The sequence below is a fragment of the Stegostoma tigrinum genome, chromosome 25 (assembly GCF_030684315.1).
Source record: "Stegostoma tigrinum isolate sSteTig4 chromosome 25, sSteTig4.hap1, whole genome shotgun sequence".
NCBI classification, from domain to species: Eukaryota; Metazoa; Chordata; class Chondrichthyes; order Orectolobiformes; family Stegostomatidae; genus Stegostoma; species Stegostoma tigrinum.
The window spans coordinates 41,109,036-41,128,331 of NC_081378.1; the positions used below are offsets into that span (position 1 = coordinate 41,109,036).

The following is a 19,296-nucleotide window of genomic DNA, read 5'->3' on the forward strand; positions in this document are numbered from 1 at the left end:
CCATTGGGTTTCCAAGCTTGCCAGACAACCGACTGATAAAAGAAAACCTTTGAAAACCTTGTAGAGTTAAAACGTCAATGGCAATTGGGAAAGGTGACTTTTGGGTTGCAAAACAAAGATTCTCTTTGGACCCATCCACTACCACCTTAACCTTCCTCGCACCATCCACCCATCTACCTACCCACAACAATCCAATAAATATTCTGAGATAATAAAATGTGAGGCTGGATGAACACAGCAGGCCAAGCAGCATCTCAGGAGCACAAAAGCTGACGTTTCGGGCCTAGACCCTTCGTCAGAGAGGGGGATGGGGTGAGGGTTCTGGAATAAATATTCCAGAACCCTCACCCCATCCCCCTCTCTGACGAAGGGTCAAGACCCGAAACGTCAGCTTTTGTGCTCCTGAGATGCTGCTTGGCCTGCTGTGTTCATCCAGCCTCACATTTTATTATCTTGGATTCTCCAGCATCTGCAGTTCCCATTATCTCCAACAAATATTCTGTTTGTGTTTCAGACTCTCACCTCTGCCAACTTCTCCTGTGTCCAAGAAAATACTTGGTGGATAATGATGGGCCAAACCGTTTGCACTGCAATGCATCACACCATTTTCACAGTAACTGCAAAACAAAAAACAAACAGGTTGTTTGAAATTTGGAAACTTACCAGAAGCCAGCTTGAGTGCACCTTCAACTCAGTTGGCCACCTTGAAAGAAAATACTAGAAAGAGGCAGAACTTCACAATTTAAACAATGAATTTAATTTTCTGTAGTTTAATACACAACCAAATCCTTATCCCCTCCCTACCTCCCCACCTATACTCTCCTCTCCACCTATCTTCTTTTCTCTCCATCTTCGGTCCGCCTCCCCCTCTCTCCCTATTTATTCCAGAACCCTCACCCCATCCCCTTCTCTGATGAAGGGGCTAGGCCCAAAATGTCAGCTTTTGTGCTCCTGAGAGGCTGCTGGGCCTGCTGTGTTCATCCAGCCTCACATTTTATTACCTTATTCACTTGAACTGGTTCCATCTACAAATGGAATAATCTTACTTGCACTTAACAATAAACTCCAAACACTGAACAGCTGTAAGTTTTTGATTTACATAAGCAAATGCAGTAGCATTCATGTGTAATCTGATTCTCTGGTTATGTCAGATTGGATCGAATTGGATTGACTTTTTATTGGAAGATTCACATTAGAAGAGTAAGCTTGAAAATGTTACTCAGGAAGTTACCAGTGTACTGGGGTTGCCAGTGTAGATTAGATTACCTACAGTATGGAAACAGGTCCTTTGGCCCAATGAGTCCACACCACCCCTTGAAGAATCCCACCCAGACCCATCCCCCTATAACCCACACACCCTTGAACACTACGGGCAATTTAGCATGGCTGATCCACCTAGCCTGCACATCTTGGTACTGTGGGAGGAAACCGGAGCAAACCCTCGCAGACATGGGGAGAACGTGCAAACTCCACATAGACAGTTGCCCAAGGCTGGGATTGAACCTGGGTCCCTGGTGCTGTGAGGCTGCAATGCTAACCACTGAGCCACCGTGCCACCAGGATTGATTTAAAATAGCGAGAATATTCTGAATGCAGATGATTGGGACAGTTTAGGGGCCTCAACGTAGTGAAGATATAGTAGAAGGCAATGTTGGAGCATTTGGATATATGTAAAGGTATATACTGTACATTTACAGTGTAGATGTACATAGGGCCAGAAAAGTCTTTGTGCTGCATCAGGCTATATCAAACATTAATATTTCTCAACATTCCACTCCCTTAGATATCTATCCAATTCTTGTTTACATTTTCCACACCTTTGGTTCCACTGCCTCCCTGTGAACAAATATATACGATTTACATTTGTATACATATACATAAAAATTCTAGGGTTTACTTTCCAAAGTAGTGTTGTGTGGATGTTGATTACTTTTGCAAAGTTATTTTTTAAAAGAAGCTAAGTCAGACAGTCCTCCAGACTGACATCACCCCATATGTACCAGAGAACAGGTGATTGCAAATTCCTGGTGTGGTAATAGAAAATTGTTTTTACTGGTTTGGTTTAAAGCAAGTGGAATAATTATTTAAGGTTATTAGCTTGTTTTAGATTCAGGATAATAAAGGATTGCTTTTAGCTTTGGAAACCAAGAGTGTTTTTTTTAGGGCAATTTCAAGGAGCCCTGATTGGAATGAATTGTAAATATTGTCCTCCTCCTAAAAAAAAGGGACTTTTCAGAGAAGTTAAGGGAATGAATTACCTCACTAGCATGGGTTAATTTGTACAGATTTAAGGTCAAAAGTGTTTTTGGTTAGAGTCTACAGGTTATTAGCAGCTGAGAAAATCTAAGCTGTCAGCTTTGAAGGTATTTATGCTAAAATTCACAGGACAGAAATTGAGAAGAATCAGTTAAGTCACACCTAAAGATTTGATATGAATATATAATTTGTTTAGATCTGAATCACATTAAAATGCTGAGATTGAGAAATAGATTGAAAGTTCCCTTTGCTGAGTGTTTTAAGATTGTTCTATATTGTCTATCAAAATGATTTTTTTTACTTTTGTTTTTTATGTAATGAACACCAATTTTATTGTTACAGAAACTCTTCAGCCTTATGTGACTATGTTTGAGTGAATGACCGCTATGTCATCTCCAACAAAAACAGATCTATCAAGCCAGGTTTTATTCTGACTTAACCAGTACTAACATCAGCTAGGATTATAACACCTGATTTGTTCATAGTCATCAACCTGCACATCTGGCCTCTTCTGTCTCAGCCCAAGTTCTATTCTAGGGTTTAAAATAATTTTGGACATGTTGTAAGGGACAGTTTATCCATTCCCTTCAAAATATTACATATTGCACATGGACATGATGATCTTGAATATTCTGTTCTCCAGCACAACCACCCCAGGTTCTTCAATCTCTCTTCAGTACTTTAAACCAGCGAACAGTTTAGTTGACCTTCTCTGCATTACTTACAAAGGCTGAATATCTTAAGTGTTGATGTTGACCACTATTTAGGTCACTGAGTTGGATGATCAGCCACATTGAATTGTGGAGCAGGCTTAAAGGGCCAAATGATCTACTCCTGCTTTTATTTTCTATGCTCCTAAGTCAACAGACCTCATCGATGCGCTAAACAGATATATTTAGAGACTCTCAATTGCTAGCCATGCATTTCTGAAAAAAAAATGGATCAGGCAAGCCTGTTTCTTTCCCTGTAAAAGGATCACATTTACAAAAAGAGATGATAAAAGGTACAGTGTGGTGTATGTTAAATCCATTCATAGGGTACCACACTTGGTAATGAAGGTTACATCAAACATGGTTCAAACTCTTCGATGCCCATTCCCATTCTGTGCCCAACCTGATACTCTCCCTTAATATCACTGCCAGCAATGTATCCACCCAAAAGTATATTTGCAATATAAGTTGCACACGTCTCAAAGCTTTGTCAGGCACAGGGGTGGAAGAATTATGTTTGAAATTCCAGGAAATAGTGCTAACACTATGAATTTTTTAAAATAGCCCAACAGGCATTCATTCCATTTAAATTACCAGATGGTGTAGTCAAATGTAATGTCTTCGTGAGGTTTGTAGATTTCGTCATTGAAGTAGCAGAAGCATTCAGATTTCGGCACGCAATTGCCATCTTCATTGGCATACTGATCAGGTGGGCAGTAGCATCCTTCAAGGCAGAATTCAGTGCAATCCAAGTCTGGATTGGAGAGTGATCTGCAGGTCTGGTTACATGGCGTGCCACACTGTTTATATATCTGACCATCAGGACAAGTCATTTCTGTCATAATAAAGTTTTCATAAAGAAATAGAAAGCAAGGATATTAGTATAGAATACTATCACAAAATGTGTTCACAAATTATTGAACAATGGATGCTGTCACATCGGCAAATGCAGCAACCAAAATATCATTGAACACAATTAGCTAAGTGTTGAAAAGTCCACCAATTTACCTTTAGGGCTCATACAAAAGTAAAGTACTGAAGTTGCTGGAGATTTGAAATAAAAGCAGAAAATGCTGAGAATACTCATAGGCTTTCATTAGGACCTAAGAGGCAACATTCTCACGCTGAGAATGGTGCCAGTATGGAAATGAGCTGCCAGAGAAAGTGGTGGAGACTGGTACAATTATAATATTTAAAATGCATCAGCTTGGTTACATGAATAGGAAGGGTTTAAATGTTTTATGGGCCAAATGCTGGCCAATGGGACCAGATTAATTTAGGATACCCGGTCAGCATGGACAAGTTGGACCAAAGGGTCTGTTTCCGTGCTATACAGATCAATGACTCTAGATCTTGTACTTTCTGTGGAGAGAGAAAAACAGGCCTTGTATGTGATGAAACAAAGAGATGCTGCCACACTTGCTGAGTACTGCCTTCCCTGCTTTTTTTAATTCTTGTTTGCAATGTGCTGGTTAGGAGAAAAATTTTCACCATGATACCTGGAGAATCCTCCCTACAGGGTGTAAGTTCCGCTGAACAGACAAGGCACCTTGTCTTTGGGAACAGTACCTCTGACAATGTAGCTTTCCAAGTTTTAAAAGGGGTAAATTAGAAACAGTGCATAATTTGAAGTACTTTCTGCTTCAATGACAGCCTTTTGGTGATTGTAAACTCCTTCTATGATCTCCCTTGTCAATGTCTCAATGTTATTTGTACAAGATTAAGTGATGTGAGGTTTCTGATGATTGACTTTTACAGTTGACACCTTTATGGACTTGTAGGAACAACAGTAGGTGAGACAGTAACTCAAGATTAGCACTGCTGCCTCACAGGGACCTGGGTTCAATTCCACTCTCTAGTGACTGTCTGTGTGGAATTTGTACATTCTTCACATGTCTGCCAGGATTTCCTCCCACAGTCTGCAGACATGCAGGTTATGTGGTTTGGACATGCTAAACTGCTCATAACATCCAGTGGTGTGCAGGCTAGGTGGATTAGCCATGGGAAATTCAGGGTTACAGAGCTAAGGTGGGGTGGGGGTCAGGGGGTCTGGGTGGGACACTTTTTGGATAGGCAGCATGGACTCAATAGGCTGAATGGTCTGCTTCAACACAGTAGCGATTCTGTGATTCTAATTGCACTGAATAGTGAGTTAACAGTTGACTCTTTACTTATAAACTAAAAGGCAAAAGATTGAACAGAAACTACTTACCACAGAACTCTGGGGTTCTCCAGTTAATAAGCACCCCTTTCTTGGCACACATTTCAGCATAACTGGAAACAGCGGAGCACAGGCATTCGTTGCCATTGGAGCAGGCGCACACATCATACTGACAGATCTTGAGGAATGGCATAGGATTTACTTCATGGTGACATGGCTCAAACTCGGTTAGCAACAGGACAGAGCAAACCTCTTCAGCATACGTCACTGAAACACAAATATTATACTGCGATGACAACTCCCAGTAAGATTTGTTTCTAAAGCAGCAATTCCAAAACAAGACTGGGGTCAATTTTAAAGTAACTCCCAGTGGGACCATGTGGGGGACTGGTTGGACAACTGTCCAAATATCGCACCTTTATTAAACGATGCGTAAAGTCATCAGTTTCCTATCTGAAGTGGTAGATTTTTAAAAATCATCATTATACATGGTCAAATGAAAGGAGAGAGAGATCTAAACCATACAAATTATTCCTCCCAACTTCACCAAAGTGCATAAAGATTAGATAACTGTCTTTGCCTACTTTACATGAAGTGTGTTTCTGCCCATGTTTTAAGAACTGGACTTCATGCATTAACTGATGTCGCATACTGTAACATTACTCCCTTGTATACTTGCCCTGTTAAAATATTGTGGGAGGATTCAAGGGTTAAAGACTGAGGATGTCCCTCAGTTATTATGCAATACGAAATAATCCACTGAGACTGCAGGAAGCCAAAGTTTATTCGGATGTTGTTAGATTTGCTTACGAGCATTGCCTTGATTGATGAGCTGCTTGCTCAAAGCCTTCCTTCAATGTCCCATAAGCAGGAAATATAATTGTGGTTACTTATAATTGAATATCAAGAAAATGGCCTGGATTACAGGAAACACTAACAGTAAAGGAACAGTATATTTATTTATCCTGACATGAAATCTCCATAACTTATCTGCTTAAAAAATGATGCGGAATTTATATCTTTCATTTCTCTAATTGGTCACTCAGGAGTAGGTATACCCCAGTCAGATACGTATGGTACAGTCAATTACATAAAAAGGCTCCTTTTACTATGTTCCATATTGGTATCCCCTTTACTATGTTCCATATTGGTATCTTAGCTTAAGTTAATGCCCTAGTGTGAATTTCCTTTCATCCATTTTCACCAGAAATTCTTGCAGCTCTTAACAGTATGGTTCATTAGTGTTAGATCAAGTCCAATGAAAACGAGGTTAAGATTGCAGAAATTCATTTCATAAGGAATGTTTACCATCTCATCATTCTGGGTCAGATGTGAATATAAAACTCAGAAATAAGGCGGCACCCTATCACCTGACCTCCCTTCCATTTTGAGTAATAATTAGAACAAATGCTTTAGCCAACATGAAGTGGTCAAAAGCCTTTGTAAAGATAAGTATAGATCCTCCAGGGTAGTTTTAGTGGCTGAGGCACAAAGAAAATTGAAGTTTAGCAATGCTGGTTCTAACATGTGAACTAAAAGATGCAGGTTTCCTATAGTAGTTTTACTAAAATGATGATAGATAAACTTGCTGTCACCACATGGACAGCAAATTGGGAAAACAGGTAATCCATTCATTCTCGAACAGGTAAGATTACCATTTTGTAGATTTCAATTCAGAAGGTTCTATGACCACCAATAAGATAACATTGTTCTCAATCTATCTGGACCTGCATTCAATACTGTGCCTGCAACAGCAGTGTAGGTTCTAATTGATATGCATCACAGTGTATATAGGAACAGTAGAATGTGAACAGGCCATTTTATGGCTGGATTGTATGTCATCATTCAATTGGATCATGGATAGTTAATTTAATTGCATTCATCACAGTGTTTGGATATTCTATGTAGTACATAGAATGGAATTTGAATGCAAGGAAATAGCAATGTATTAAATATTAATAGAACATTCCTTCACACTGCTGATTCATAATAATCCTTTGATAAGGAAATGCACAGTTAAATATGGTGCTGTGAGGTTGTGACAATTTTCCAGTCTGTGCTATCTTTGTGTGGTCCTGCATTTATTTGGTGTTTTCAGCTGTTTTCCTTTGACAGTGGCAATGTAATAACAAGATAGCATGACAGAGAAACTTATGCAATTTTTTTCAAAAGCTCAACTCATTCCGGTACTACAACAAACCGATATGATGGCTGTCCAACGAACTGAGTCATTAAAATCCCTCACCTCTTCATTAATTATGATTCAATCAGGCAGCAGCAGTTGTGAATACTTTAGACCTGCTATCCAACTTCTGTTAGTGTGACTCACATTGAGCAGATTGTGACTAAAACTGTGTTCTCCACTGAAATTCCTGCATCATTCTTAGAGTCTTTTGTAGGACTTCCAATATTTAGCATCAGCACACTGTCAGTATCAGACATATTTCCAAAAATAAAGACAGCCCTAAAATATGCACATACATACAGAATCAGCAAGCCACACGCTGCAGCCAGAGTGAAGGCAATTGTAGGTGATAACCCACGGTTAATGCTTGAGAGATTTTACAAGCACAGGAATGGAATTTGGCAATGGGATCGAGGAAAAGCTTAATTAAAAATTGCACCATGAATTCAGAAAGTCAATTTCTGACTATCAGCTTGCTCCAGCAAATCATTAAAAGGCTGAGAGAATATAAAGAGAAATAGGTTTTGGCAAATGCTTAGCTCAGGGATACTGGTACAAAGAAACTTGATGTTTAAACTTTCTTGCATGTAAGATGCCCCAAGGCCAAAGTGCCATACCTTGTGCTTTCAAGTCCCTGTACCTCAGAAAAAATGAGGATTCTAGTTTCCATTTCTCTGTAGAGAACAAAATGAGACACTAAACTATTTGGTGAGAGAGGATATTTAAGACCTACTTCATACTCAGTACAGTCATGAAGATATAATATTTTTAATTTTTTAACAAATAACTATTATTTTAAACGATATCAAAATTCATTTAAAATATGAATATCACAGCCATTTAAGCAATTCACAAGTCCCTTTGTTAAAGTGTCAACTTTCTATATGAGCAACCTTCTTCTCTGTTTCACCCTGGGCCATTGAGATGTCAAAATGCTTTTCTGAAAGGCAATTGGAAGTTTAATTTAAATTGAAGAAGGTCCATCCATTAAAAACCCTGGCTATTCTCAAACACTCTTGAAATGGGAACAACTATAACAGAGTATGCATGGTCGCAAACTACAACCAGTTTTTTTTTAGATAAAGGACTTTTGGACACATCATATGCTGCATGGCTAAGGGAGCCCGTTTTGACCTAAAACGTAGACAGAAATTGCTGGAAAATCTAAGCAGGTCTGGCAGCATCTGTGGAGAGAAAGCAGAATTGAGGCTTCCAGTCAAGTGACCCTTCTCCAGGAGTGTTAACTCTGCTTTCTCTCCACAAATGCTGTCAGACCTGTTGACTTTTTCCAGCAATTTCTGATTTCCAGCATCTGCAGATATTTTGGTTTTCACTTTGTGACCTACCTTTTGAAAATAAAAGCAAAAGCTATTCTGTTCAGAGAACCTGCTGAGCAATATGACCTGAAACACCATCCAACCAGACCATGGATTTGCTGCCAGCCAACTACACTGCCAAAGAAAACCAACCTTACCTCAAAGGTAAGAGGCTCCCTCAATCACCACCTTCAAGTTCACCTAAGAGCTATCTTCTGGCAACTACAAGAAGCATCACAAGTTACTGAGATTCCTTTGATTTACAATGTTTCCACCCCAGTTAAAATATAAATTCATCCTAGAAAGACATAGGTCAGCTACAAAAAAATGCTGAAATCATATAAGATCACAACCATGCTTTTTTTTTCTTGTGCCTAATCTTTTTTGCACATGATATTGTGTGAGAAGCATCACACTTAAAATCTATAAGTGGCTGTTAATAAATTAACATTTTTGTTTTAAATTCATAAATGACTTGCCGCTGAAAAACTAATTTGAGACATGAGGTTAACTAACTTCACACAGGAAAACATATCTTGATGCCAGACCGTAAAAAAAGACTGATTGTGTCCATAACATTTGAGAACTATCAACTTGGGTCAACTTCAATTAAGCCAAGTTAATTAATGGTAAAATCACTCAGTGAAATTGAGGGTGCAAAGCTTTAATTAAAAGCTTATTTCTGATTTTGTCTCCAAAATTATTGTGTATTCTGTGAAACGTTTCTCCCAACTCTATATCCAGTTCCGTGTGCTAATGGGAACGATTTTCTGGGGATTCAATTGGGATTCATCTTGTCCTGATTCAAAGCTCAGATTGCTGAAAAGTAGCTTATCTGGTTTGAGTCCTCCAATTCTTTGTAGATGTTTGATGTGACTCAGTGGCAGTCCACCAAACGCTAGTTTGACTCCAACACAATGCTGTAGAACTGTTGTCAAATATAGGCAAAATTAGGTAAGAAACATAGTTTTTCTTCACCAATTGAGTTGTCAAGTCAGTCACCAGTAGTACCCAAACATAGAATGCCACTGTTAGCAAAATCAAGGTAGTTTGAGATAATAAAGTGTGAAGCTAGATGAGCACAGCAGGCCAAGCAGCATCTCAGGAGCACAAAAGCTGATGTTTCAGGCCTAGACCCTTCATCAGAGAGCTTCATCTAATAGCTCTGTGATGAAGGGTCTAAGGCCGAAACGTCAGCTTTTGTGCTCCTGAGATGCTGCTTGGCTTGCTGTGTTCATCCAGCTTCACACTTTATTATCTTGGATTCTCCAGCATTTGCAGTTCCCATTATCTCAAGGTAGTTTGAATTGTCCAGGTCTGTTGATTACTTGTCCAGTGTTGCAGCCGCTACATTACTGTACCTTTGATGTATCACAGCACTACGTATAGTTATGAAAGATCATTTTTAACCAATGGGGTCGATGGTAAACGGTGGTAATTGTTAATCCTAACTAATGAAGCAGCTGTAAATACTGGAAATAAGGCATAAGAGCAGAATTAGGCTGTTTGGCGATTTAAGCCTGGTCTGGCATTCAATCATGGCTGATATGTTTCTCAATTCTATTCTCCTGACTTCTCACCATAATCCCAAGCCCCTTACTAATCAAGAATCTATCTAAGTTTGTCTTAAATATACTGAAGGACATATCCTCTACTGTGACAATGGGTTCACTACCCTCTGGCTGAAGAAATTTCTCCTCATCTCAGTTCTAAAGGGTTGTCCCTTCACTCTGAGGCTGTGCCTTTGGTTCTTAGTCTCTTCTAATAGTGAAAACATCTTCTCCATGTCCGCTCTATCCAGGTATCTCAGTATTCGGTAAGTTTCAGTAAGACCACCCTCATCCCTTTAAACTCCATTGAGTACAGACCCAGAGTTCTCAAATGTTCCCTATAATACAAGCCCTTCATCCCCAGGATCATTCTTGTAAGCCTCCTCTGGTCACCTTCCAACACCAGCATGTCCTGGATTAGATATGGAACCCAAATCTGAAAAACAACAGAGAAGTCTGGAAGTACAAAGCATATCAGTGAGCATTTGTGGAAGAAACAAGCATCAGACCATCAGCTAATTGTTGTTTCCACAGGCACTGACTGAGCAGCTGTGCATTGCCAACTCTTTCCATTTTATCCTTATTTAATCACTTTGTGAACAGCTCTGGTATGCAAAGTGGGGGAAAAGAAAGGGTAGCACAGTGGCTCAGTGTTTAACACTGCTGCCTCACAGTTCCAGGGACCTAGGTTCAATCCCAGCCTTGGGTGACTGTCTGTGTAGAGTTTGCTGATTCTACCTGTGTCTGTTTAGGCTTTCTCCAGGAGCGCCCGCAGCCCAAAGATTTGCAGTTAGTTGGATTGGCCATGCTAAATTGCCCGAAGCATCCAGGGATGAGCAGGCTAAGTGAATTAGCTATGGGAAATGCAGGGTTATAAGGATAGAGTAAGGAGGTGAGTCTGGGAGGAATGCTCTTCAGGCAGTTAGTGTGGGCTTGTTGGCTGAATGGCCAGTTTCCACATTTTAGATATCTATGAAAGGAACTCAGTTAGTGAGAAATGGTGTAATTATGTTGGATCCCATGTTTAATCTGGAGTGAATGGTTAGGGTTATCTGTTTGAAGGTGGTGTTGTTGATAATTTACAGATGCTTGTGTTGCAGAGAATTAGAACAGTTTTACCAAGATCTCATGAGGAAGGAACCTGATTTTGGTTATTTAAGAATCACACTTGAAAGCTTTGTTTTTCATTGAAATGCAGAAATTGCAAGGATTAATGAACAATCTGCAGAATGGAGAGTTGCAGTACTGGGAAATGTCCTGGACTGGGTTGTTTCTTGTTCTTTGTCTTCCATCTCCATTGGTAAGGACTTGCTTGCCTGAAGTGCAGATTTATACCCTGATGAAATAGCTGTACATGCTGGAAATAAGACACTGGAGCATAATTAGGCAATTTGGCTCATTGAATCTGCTTTGTCATTCGATCATGGTTGATATGTTTCTCAACCGCATTCAGCTGCCTTCTCCCCAAAATCCCTAATCCCCTTCCCACTCAAGGAGCTATCTACATCTGTCTTAAATACATTCAATGACTTGCTCTCCTCAGCTATCTGTGGCAATGAGTTCCACAGATTCACTACTGTTTGATTGAAGAAATTCCTCCTCATCTCAGTTCTAAAGGGTCATCCCTTCACTACCAGCTAGACATGTGGAAGAATATTGCTTGGGTGAATCAGGCTATTGGTGCACACAGTAGGAGAGTGAAACTTTGAGTGACTTTCCAGTAGATGTGACTTTCATTCTTCAGTTTTTTTTATCGATCTGTAAAGGCTTCCAATACACCACTGTCTGGCAATGAGAGCAGAGAGTCTCTTGATCTGCCAGAACTGTGAGGTAATGCGGTATAGCAGACTTCCCATGATAAATAGATGCCACAAGGAGGCTCCGGCAACATGGCAAGTATCCTCCGTGCTCCAAATGACCATCAGAAAAAGAAGATAAAAATTCTCATGGAGTACACTAACAGGAAGAACTTGCCGATCTGCACTCAGTTGGTGAAGCCTAGGAGGTAGGAGATGAACAGACCAACCTTTGAATGCCTAATCAATTCTGATTGGTCTTACTAACTTCTCCCCAATATCTTTTGGATGAGAAGAAAATTCTTCACTCTCTTTTGGCTCAAAAGGTTAGAGACTTTGACACTGTAGCCGTCAGTTTTCCAGATAATGTAACAACAGGCATGTTACCAGAACGAGAGGCACATGCCTCTCCTACCGACAAGTGCAGGTAGTGTTTACTTAGCGGAATAATTTTTCCAGTGAACATGGGGAGTTATATTAAAGAGATGGGACTATAAATGGAGAAAATATATAACTTAAAATTATGACCTCAAATATAGGATGCTTAATTTATGCAATTCACTGATATTTAGTGTAAATCTGCTGTTTAGTTACATCACTCAGAAATGGAAAGAAATTTCCAGTTACGGGTTTGTGTGAGTGCTGTTGGATATGAGCACCATGGTGCTGTGTCCCAGAATGGTAACAAGGGTAACACAGTGCAGCTAGGTAATAGTGAGTAATCTAGTGTGTGATAATTTTGTGTGCCAGGTGACCAAATTCAACTACGTTGCAGCACTTAAGCACACTATTGAGGCTAAGGTGTGTGTGCGTGTGCGTGTGCGTATTAGTGGTTGCTGATGGTGTTGAGATAAGGAATTGGAAAGGCAATAACTTCAAGGTGCCTCGTACATTTTGACCGAGTGGAGACTTAGGTGCATGTGACATTGCTTGCCCTTAGTTTCAGGACTGACCACAGCAAGAAAAGTAGTTCAAGAAAGGCATATTTTAAAAAGATGCTGTGCTTCCCAAAATGTGATGTTCAAAGTTTGATTCTTGGTCATTCAAATCAAGTCCCTGTTTACTGATTCTTTTTTACCATCCTTTTGACTCTGCTCTCTGTCCAGTAGACCGGGTGTTATGGCTATGGAGTAGTCCCTTCTATGAGCTCCATTTACCCATGTTGAAACACACTCATTCTGAAGTTGTCTGTGAAATTTTAATGCAAGTCCCATTCTGCTGCATTTCAATAATACTGGAAATAAAATAAACAGTGTGAGTCAATGCCTTGCTTGGGTGGCCAAGGCATGCAGCTATCTCTAACACCAGAGGCTACAGTTTGATGGTTGCTGGCATTCTAGCGTTCTGTCTAAATGGGTCAAACATTACATCACTGTCTTGTTGGGGAAGTGCAATGAAAGCATTACTGCGACCTATGTGGACAAACTGCACAATGATTTTAGAAAGAAACTTGTTTTTGTTCAATAAAATGTTTGGATACTTAACCTCTAAATAATATGTTTAGAGAAAATGTATTATGTTATAGACATAGAATTTGTAACTCCTCCTTCCTTCCCTTAGTTATGGTGACAGCACAGTCATTGCTTCTACACAGCATTTGTTTCAGTAAGCCCTGTGCCTGTGTTTATATATGTCATCATAGATCAGAGATGGCGGCATGCTTCCATCTGGCAGCATATCAAGGGCTGTACTACGTAACAGAATGCTTCCTTTAAAATGTACTTTTCTGACTGTTTTAATTCTCAGAGGAAAAGGATAATTTAATGCAATAACATGTTAGAGCATATACTCTTGGGCATCTTACCTTATATTGAGTTTCCTTCGTTATTCTTTGAACAATTCTGCCTTGCGTGAAAATACCTCCACAGGATGTGAAGTAACATGCAAACAAAAAAATTAGAAGCAAGAGTAGGCCATATGGCCTCTTAAAGTCTGCTCTGCCATTTGATAACATCATGGCTGATCTAATTGTGGCCTTCATTCCACTTTTCTCTTTGCCTCCATTCCCTTTAACTCTTTTTGCCAATAAAGAACCTATACAACTCAGCCATAAGAATACTCAATAGCCTACCTCCACTGCTCTCTTGGGAAGAGAATTTGACAGATCAAAGACCACCACTGAGTTAAAAAAAAATTCTCTTCATCTCAATATAAAGTGGGATACCTTTTAATTTAAAACTATAAACCATAATTCCAGTGTCTCCCAAAAAGTGTAACAACTCTCAGCACCCACCCTTCAGATTTCCCCTTAGGATCTTTAGGTTTCAATACAAACACCTTTTATTCTTCTCATCTCTAAAAACATCTGAATGGATGCCAAGAGTTAACAACGTTAGAAACACTGCAAAAATGTTTGGGCATGCTTCAACTTATGTTATTATAGTTTTGTGCCAAAATGAAGGCTTGTTGACATTCTTCTTGGCGTGGTATGTACTGAATAATATGTTTTCCATACCAGGCTAAAGGTCTAATCTGATGATAGATCCAGAACTCTAAGCAAGCAGGCAGACTTTAAAGTTTGTCATTCTGCACAAAGCCTAAACGGTACAGAGGATACCTAAATAATGATGTTGGATGCGACAAGGTGTGTTGAAGACATTTCCAAGATACATTGAAACTCAGTTACCTCTCTTTGGATTTAAATTGCATGGGTCAGCATATATCTGTTCCAGGTCAGCACAGCCACCATTCACCTTCCAGGAATTTCCAAAATTGACCATCTCTGTCTCAACAAGCCCAGATGGTGTGAGGAAGTCATCACCTTGATTTCCATTGAAATTTCCACACAGACCACAAGTTGTCCCCGTGTATATGGCACTCAGCTGAAGAAAGAAGATTCAAAGTTAACTAAGTGTCTGAGAAACGCAGATTCAAAAACACATCTGCAAATTTCAGGGAATACCTTCAGATAAACCTTTCCATATCCATCCCAATCAAACTGAAAATCATCATCATAAATCACCCGAACTGATGAGAGAACAGTGTGCTGAATACGAAGGGGACCTACAAGAAATGTGTGCCAAACAGAATAGATGTAAATAATCAAGCAACAATGCAATTTTAAACAAAGTACTGTTGTGAAAAACAATCATTCTTCCTCACATTCTTTAAGTGAGATTTACATTAACACAAATTACACATAGTTATTCAGCTGTTTGTTCCTGAACTTGAATTAACTGGGGTTAATTTGTTTGAAGGAGGAAGTTTACAAAAACATTGAAATAATCACACATTGAAGACTTTCAACACACTGGAATGAAAATCAGGCAGGATCTACAAAGGGTGTATAATTTACTCCATCTCCTGTTTTCCAGGAGAAAACGTATCCCAGGAAAAATTGAAAGAGCAATTATAAGAAATCATGTGTACTGTATGTGTGGTAGGTAACACTTCAAAAAGGGTACTGCAATGAAGTGACTTGAAGATGTTCATAGACAAGTTTCTGAAAATGGACAGTCAAGTAGTGGCAGCTATCACAATCATATTAAGTGGAACTTGCTGTTTTGGGACAAGTTTTTTTCTACAAATTCTGTGAGTTAAGTATTGTGATTTTTTTTTCAGAAATATTTAAGAATAAAGTAATTTGTTTTTGAGACAAATGAGTTGGAAGAATCTTATACCAAACCGGCACAATCAAATTTCCAGGATGGCATGCTAAGAAATGTATTAAACCCGGGAACAGACCGGAGACATAATAAGGGGAGGTCACTGTCTAAGACTGAGGGGCACTGTACATTTTAAAAAGCATGCAGTTTGTAAATTGAGGGTACCAAAATTGCACTGATTTGACCTTACAGTGGAACAGTTGTATATTTTTTTTTCTGTATACTATTTATATTTTGTCATTGCCAATTTGAAATATTTTGCTTTCAGGCTGTTTACCTGCTGCAGAGTGAATTTTGCAAACATTAAGACTATTACAACTGAATCAAGTAGAGCAAGCTATATAGGGGCAAGTTAGATTTTCTTGCAACAGATTTAAGGAAATTGGGGAAATTAATCAAATGTACCATGAGGGGACCTAAAAAAAAGGTGTCGATACAAAATCGTTGAATTAGCCAAAAGATTGGTGGCCACACATTCTATAATAATTTTCCAAAGGGATTTGAAGAAATACTTGAAGCAATAAATTTTCAGGGCTAAATGGAAAGAATGGCTTGGTGACTAAATGGTTATACCTTCCTGAGAGCCAGCACAGGTTCAAATGGACTGTATGGCTTTCCTCTGTTTGGTGTCATTTTGTGAATTTAAATACGTGTAGTTTAAATATGCATAGTTTTGTCAATATTTTCAATACACTGTGAATGTATGAAAATGTACTCTACCAATTGAGTGCAACCGTTAAAGAAACAAATCTGCTTGTCTATATATATTATGCCATTAACTACCTTCACAGGGCAAAGAAAATTCAATAAGACACTGAGCGAATTGAAAGAATCTGGGCACCAACTCTGATGTTGAAGTGGGAATGAATGCACATACTCAGTGATTTGTGGTGTTGATGGCAAAGTACAAGGTTTAAGCATTGAGCATGGGTGGGAAATGGGTAGCAGTGACATATTGAAGAGGAGGTCTCACTTAGAATGGCCATGAGATACAGATCAGAGTCCTGCTTGTCAGTTGCTTTTGAAATAGGGTTAATATAGGAACATTATATTAAGTAATGAATTTCTCTTCTACAGATAATATGGAAGATGATCTGAGAAGCCCAGAAGAGTCCAGAATTCAACTGTGTACATGAGATCATTGGGAAGTACTCATTTGTACATTAGCCAGACAAAGAGCATATGACAAGTGCAAAAGGTAGCCTGTGTGCGAGCTTAGATAACTTCAAAGCATAAAACATTTTTCTTGAATGGTCCCACTGCTTCTTTGGAAGGTTTAATATCAGGTGGAGAATGAAATATTTCTGTCACCATGATAATTAATGTACCAATGTAACCATTCTGCAGCTGCCCACTATCTGAAACCCACTCCAATCATTGGACATGGTGCCATATAAAAAGCAATATAAAAGCAGGAGGGTGGCAAACAGATTGGAATACTTCTGTCTAGTTGCTAATCAGTGCCATCTTGGAAAATCACTGAGGCCATAGTGACTGCAGCAACAGCCTGGGTCTAATGCAGAGTCCAGAATGTGTGTCAAGTATATAAATAGAATTTCTTCGTAACCGCTATCATTCAGCAATTGGCAACCAGCACCAGTACAGTTAATTAACTAGTTACAGCTTGGCATTCAGATGTCACAATGACTTGACAGTTTCTATTACTTGTTACATCCATTAGCAATCTCATATGTTAATCTCTAAAAGAAACTGTTCAAGAGGAAACATTTACAGGGTCCTCAAGGCAGTATCAGTAACGCTTCCTCAATGCAAATTTCCTAACCCAGAAATCACAAAATGGAGCTGATTCTAACATTCCTCAATTAAAAGGAACAAATTTGAAGTGACTCTACCAATTTCCGACCCCTCAACCCACTGCCTTTCTGCAAGTTACAAGTTGCACCAGCTTTTCTGAGCAGGTAAGTCAGAATCCAGCCAATATATAAATGAGACTTCAATGGTATCAGTGGGACCTAACTGCACTTTTAACCTCCAGGTCTACAAAGAGAAACAGTTGCAACTTCCTGCCAGGGAAAAGGGCCTTTCATTAAGTGAAACAAATTTTTGTTTTAGTTTTACAATGTGTTAGGAAAAATGGAAGTGCTCTGTTGAATATCAAAAGGAGACTGAAGGCTGGTATGCCATCACTAAGTCGCCCTTTATTCATACGTGGAAAGTCCTTGACACAGATCCATTCTTTATTCATTCACAGGATATAGGCATCCCTAATTGTCAAAGGGCAGTTGAGAGTCAACTGCATTTCTGTGGGTCTGGAGTTACATGTAGGCCAGACCAGGTAAGGAAAACAGTTTCCCTGAAGGACATTAGTGAACCAGGTGAGCTTTCTCTGACACTTTGATTGTTAGGCTCTTAATTCCAGATTTCTATTGAATTCAAATCCCACCACCTGATTGGTGGGATTCAAACATAGGTCCCTGGAACATTATCTTGGCCTTTAACTTAACAGTCTAGTGATTACACCACAAGGGCATCGCATCTCTACCAATTTGCGGCATTATCTACTTTACTTTTTTAACCAATTAATGAAACTATAAGAATAACTGAAAATGTTCCTTCCTTCAGAGCCTATAATAGCTTAATGCACTGTTACTATAGATAATAAATAAATCTGCACCTTGAATTAGTGGTGGCTGTATGTCCATGCCGTTCACTGAAACTCTACCGCCATGTTTAAGTTTAATTGTCATGTTGCCCAGCTCTTGGAATTTCAGTGTCACTGATCTTATACAAACAGCATCTGGGTCGTCTGCACACTGGGGAAAGAGTTTAAAGTATTGAACATTGCTGCCAGCCACAGACATTGTTTCATATTCAATAGAGTACAATTGTTCATATTGTGTACCTGTACTTTCTCAATGAAAGCTGCAAATGTGTTTTCTTCACAGTCCTTTGCTAGTAAGTACTGGCACATTCCAATGAAGGTGAAATACTTATCATCGAAACTCTTAAAGTGGGACTGCCCAATGACAAAACATTCCCCTAAATGGAAAAAAAAGTTAAGATGTTGTCCAATGTTGGCCTGGTACCAGCTTGTTGTGTTTCATTAGAAATCCAGCATGTTTTACTTAATTTACCTCAATAGCACTGACTTGAAAATGGTGAAGTTCTTTCTTTACAGCTCTCAGTTACTGCATTTACTATAAACCAAAACTGGATACTTGACAATGGCTTCTTGATTTCTCTCTTCTCAGACATTTTTATCTATCAACCATTTTCACTCATATGATAGTGCCCTTGCACTGGGGCAGAGATTGTGACTTCACAGTAAGGCTGTGATTTCAGACTACACAATAGACATGCTAATGCAATGTTGCATTACCAGAAGATTGTTCTTTCAGATGAGATATTAAACCTGTGTTTTATTTGTGTAAAAGATCCCAGAAAACAATGTGAATAGCAGTAGAGTGTGTGAATGAGAGAGAAAGTGAAAACAAAGGCAGATTTGCATTTATGTAGTGTTATCACAATCTCAGGAAAAGCCAAAAGCCCGTTAGAGTCATTTTGAAGTGAAGTCACTGTAGCAAAATACCAAGTCCCACAACTTTGCTGCACTGATGATGGCTGCAGTGATCTGGGCTGTGATTAAGATATTTCTTGGTTAAGCTTATCTCTTCAGCTAAATGTTCCAGATTACGATTGGTTTCTTGTTTTTGTCAATTCACAGATATTAGTATATTCATGCAAAGTATGTATTTT

At 39.1% G+C, this 19,296-nt stretch overlaps 1 protein-coding gene across 2 annotated transcripts in view; it reads right to left on the reverse strand.

Annotated features, from left to right (window-relative positions):
* The window catches only part of vwf (von Willebrand factor), a 104,335-nt gene that overhangs the window by 71,835 nt on the left and 13,204 nt on the right, over positions 1–19,296 (reverse strand). For both annotated transcript variants that reach the window (XM_059654662.1, XM_059654663.1), the window contains exons 11-17: positions 18,443–18,579; positions 18,215–18,353; positions 14,877–14,977; positions 14,601–14,796; positions 5,179–5,394; positions 3,561–3,801; positions 523–617 (exon numbers count right to left, since the gene is read on the reverse strand). In XM_059654662.1, the coding sequence (XP_059510645.1) occupies positions 523–617; positions 3,561–3,801; positions 5,179–5,394; positions 14,601–14,796; positions 14,877–14,977; positions 18,215–18,353; positions 18,443–18,579 (1,125 nt within the window). The remainder of the gene's footprint in view (positions 1–522; positions 618–3,560; positions 3,802–5,178; positions 5,395–14,600; positions 14,797–14,876; positions 14,978–18,214; positions 18,354–18,442; positions 18,580–19,296) is intronic.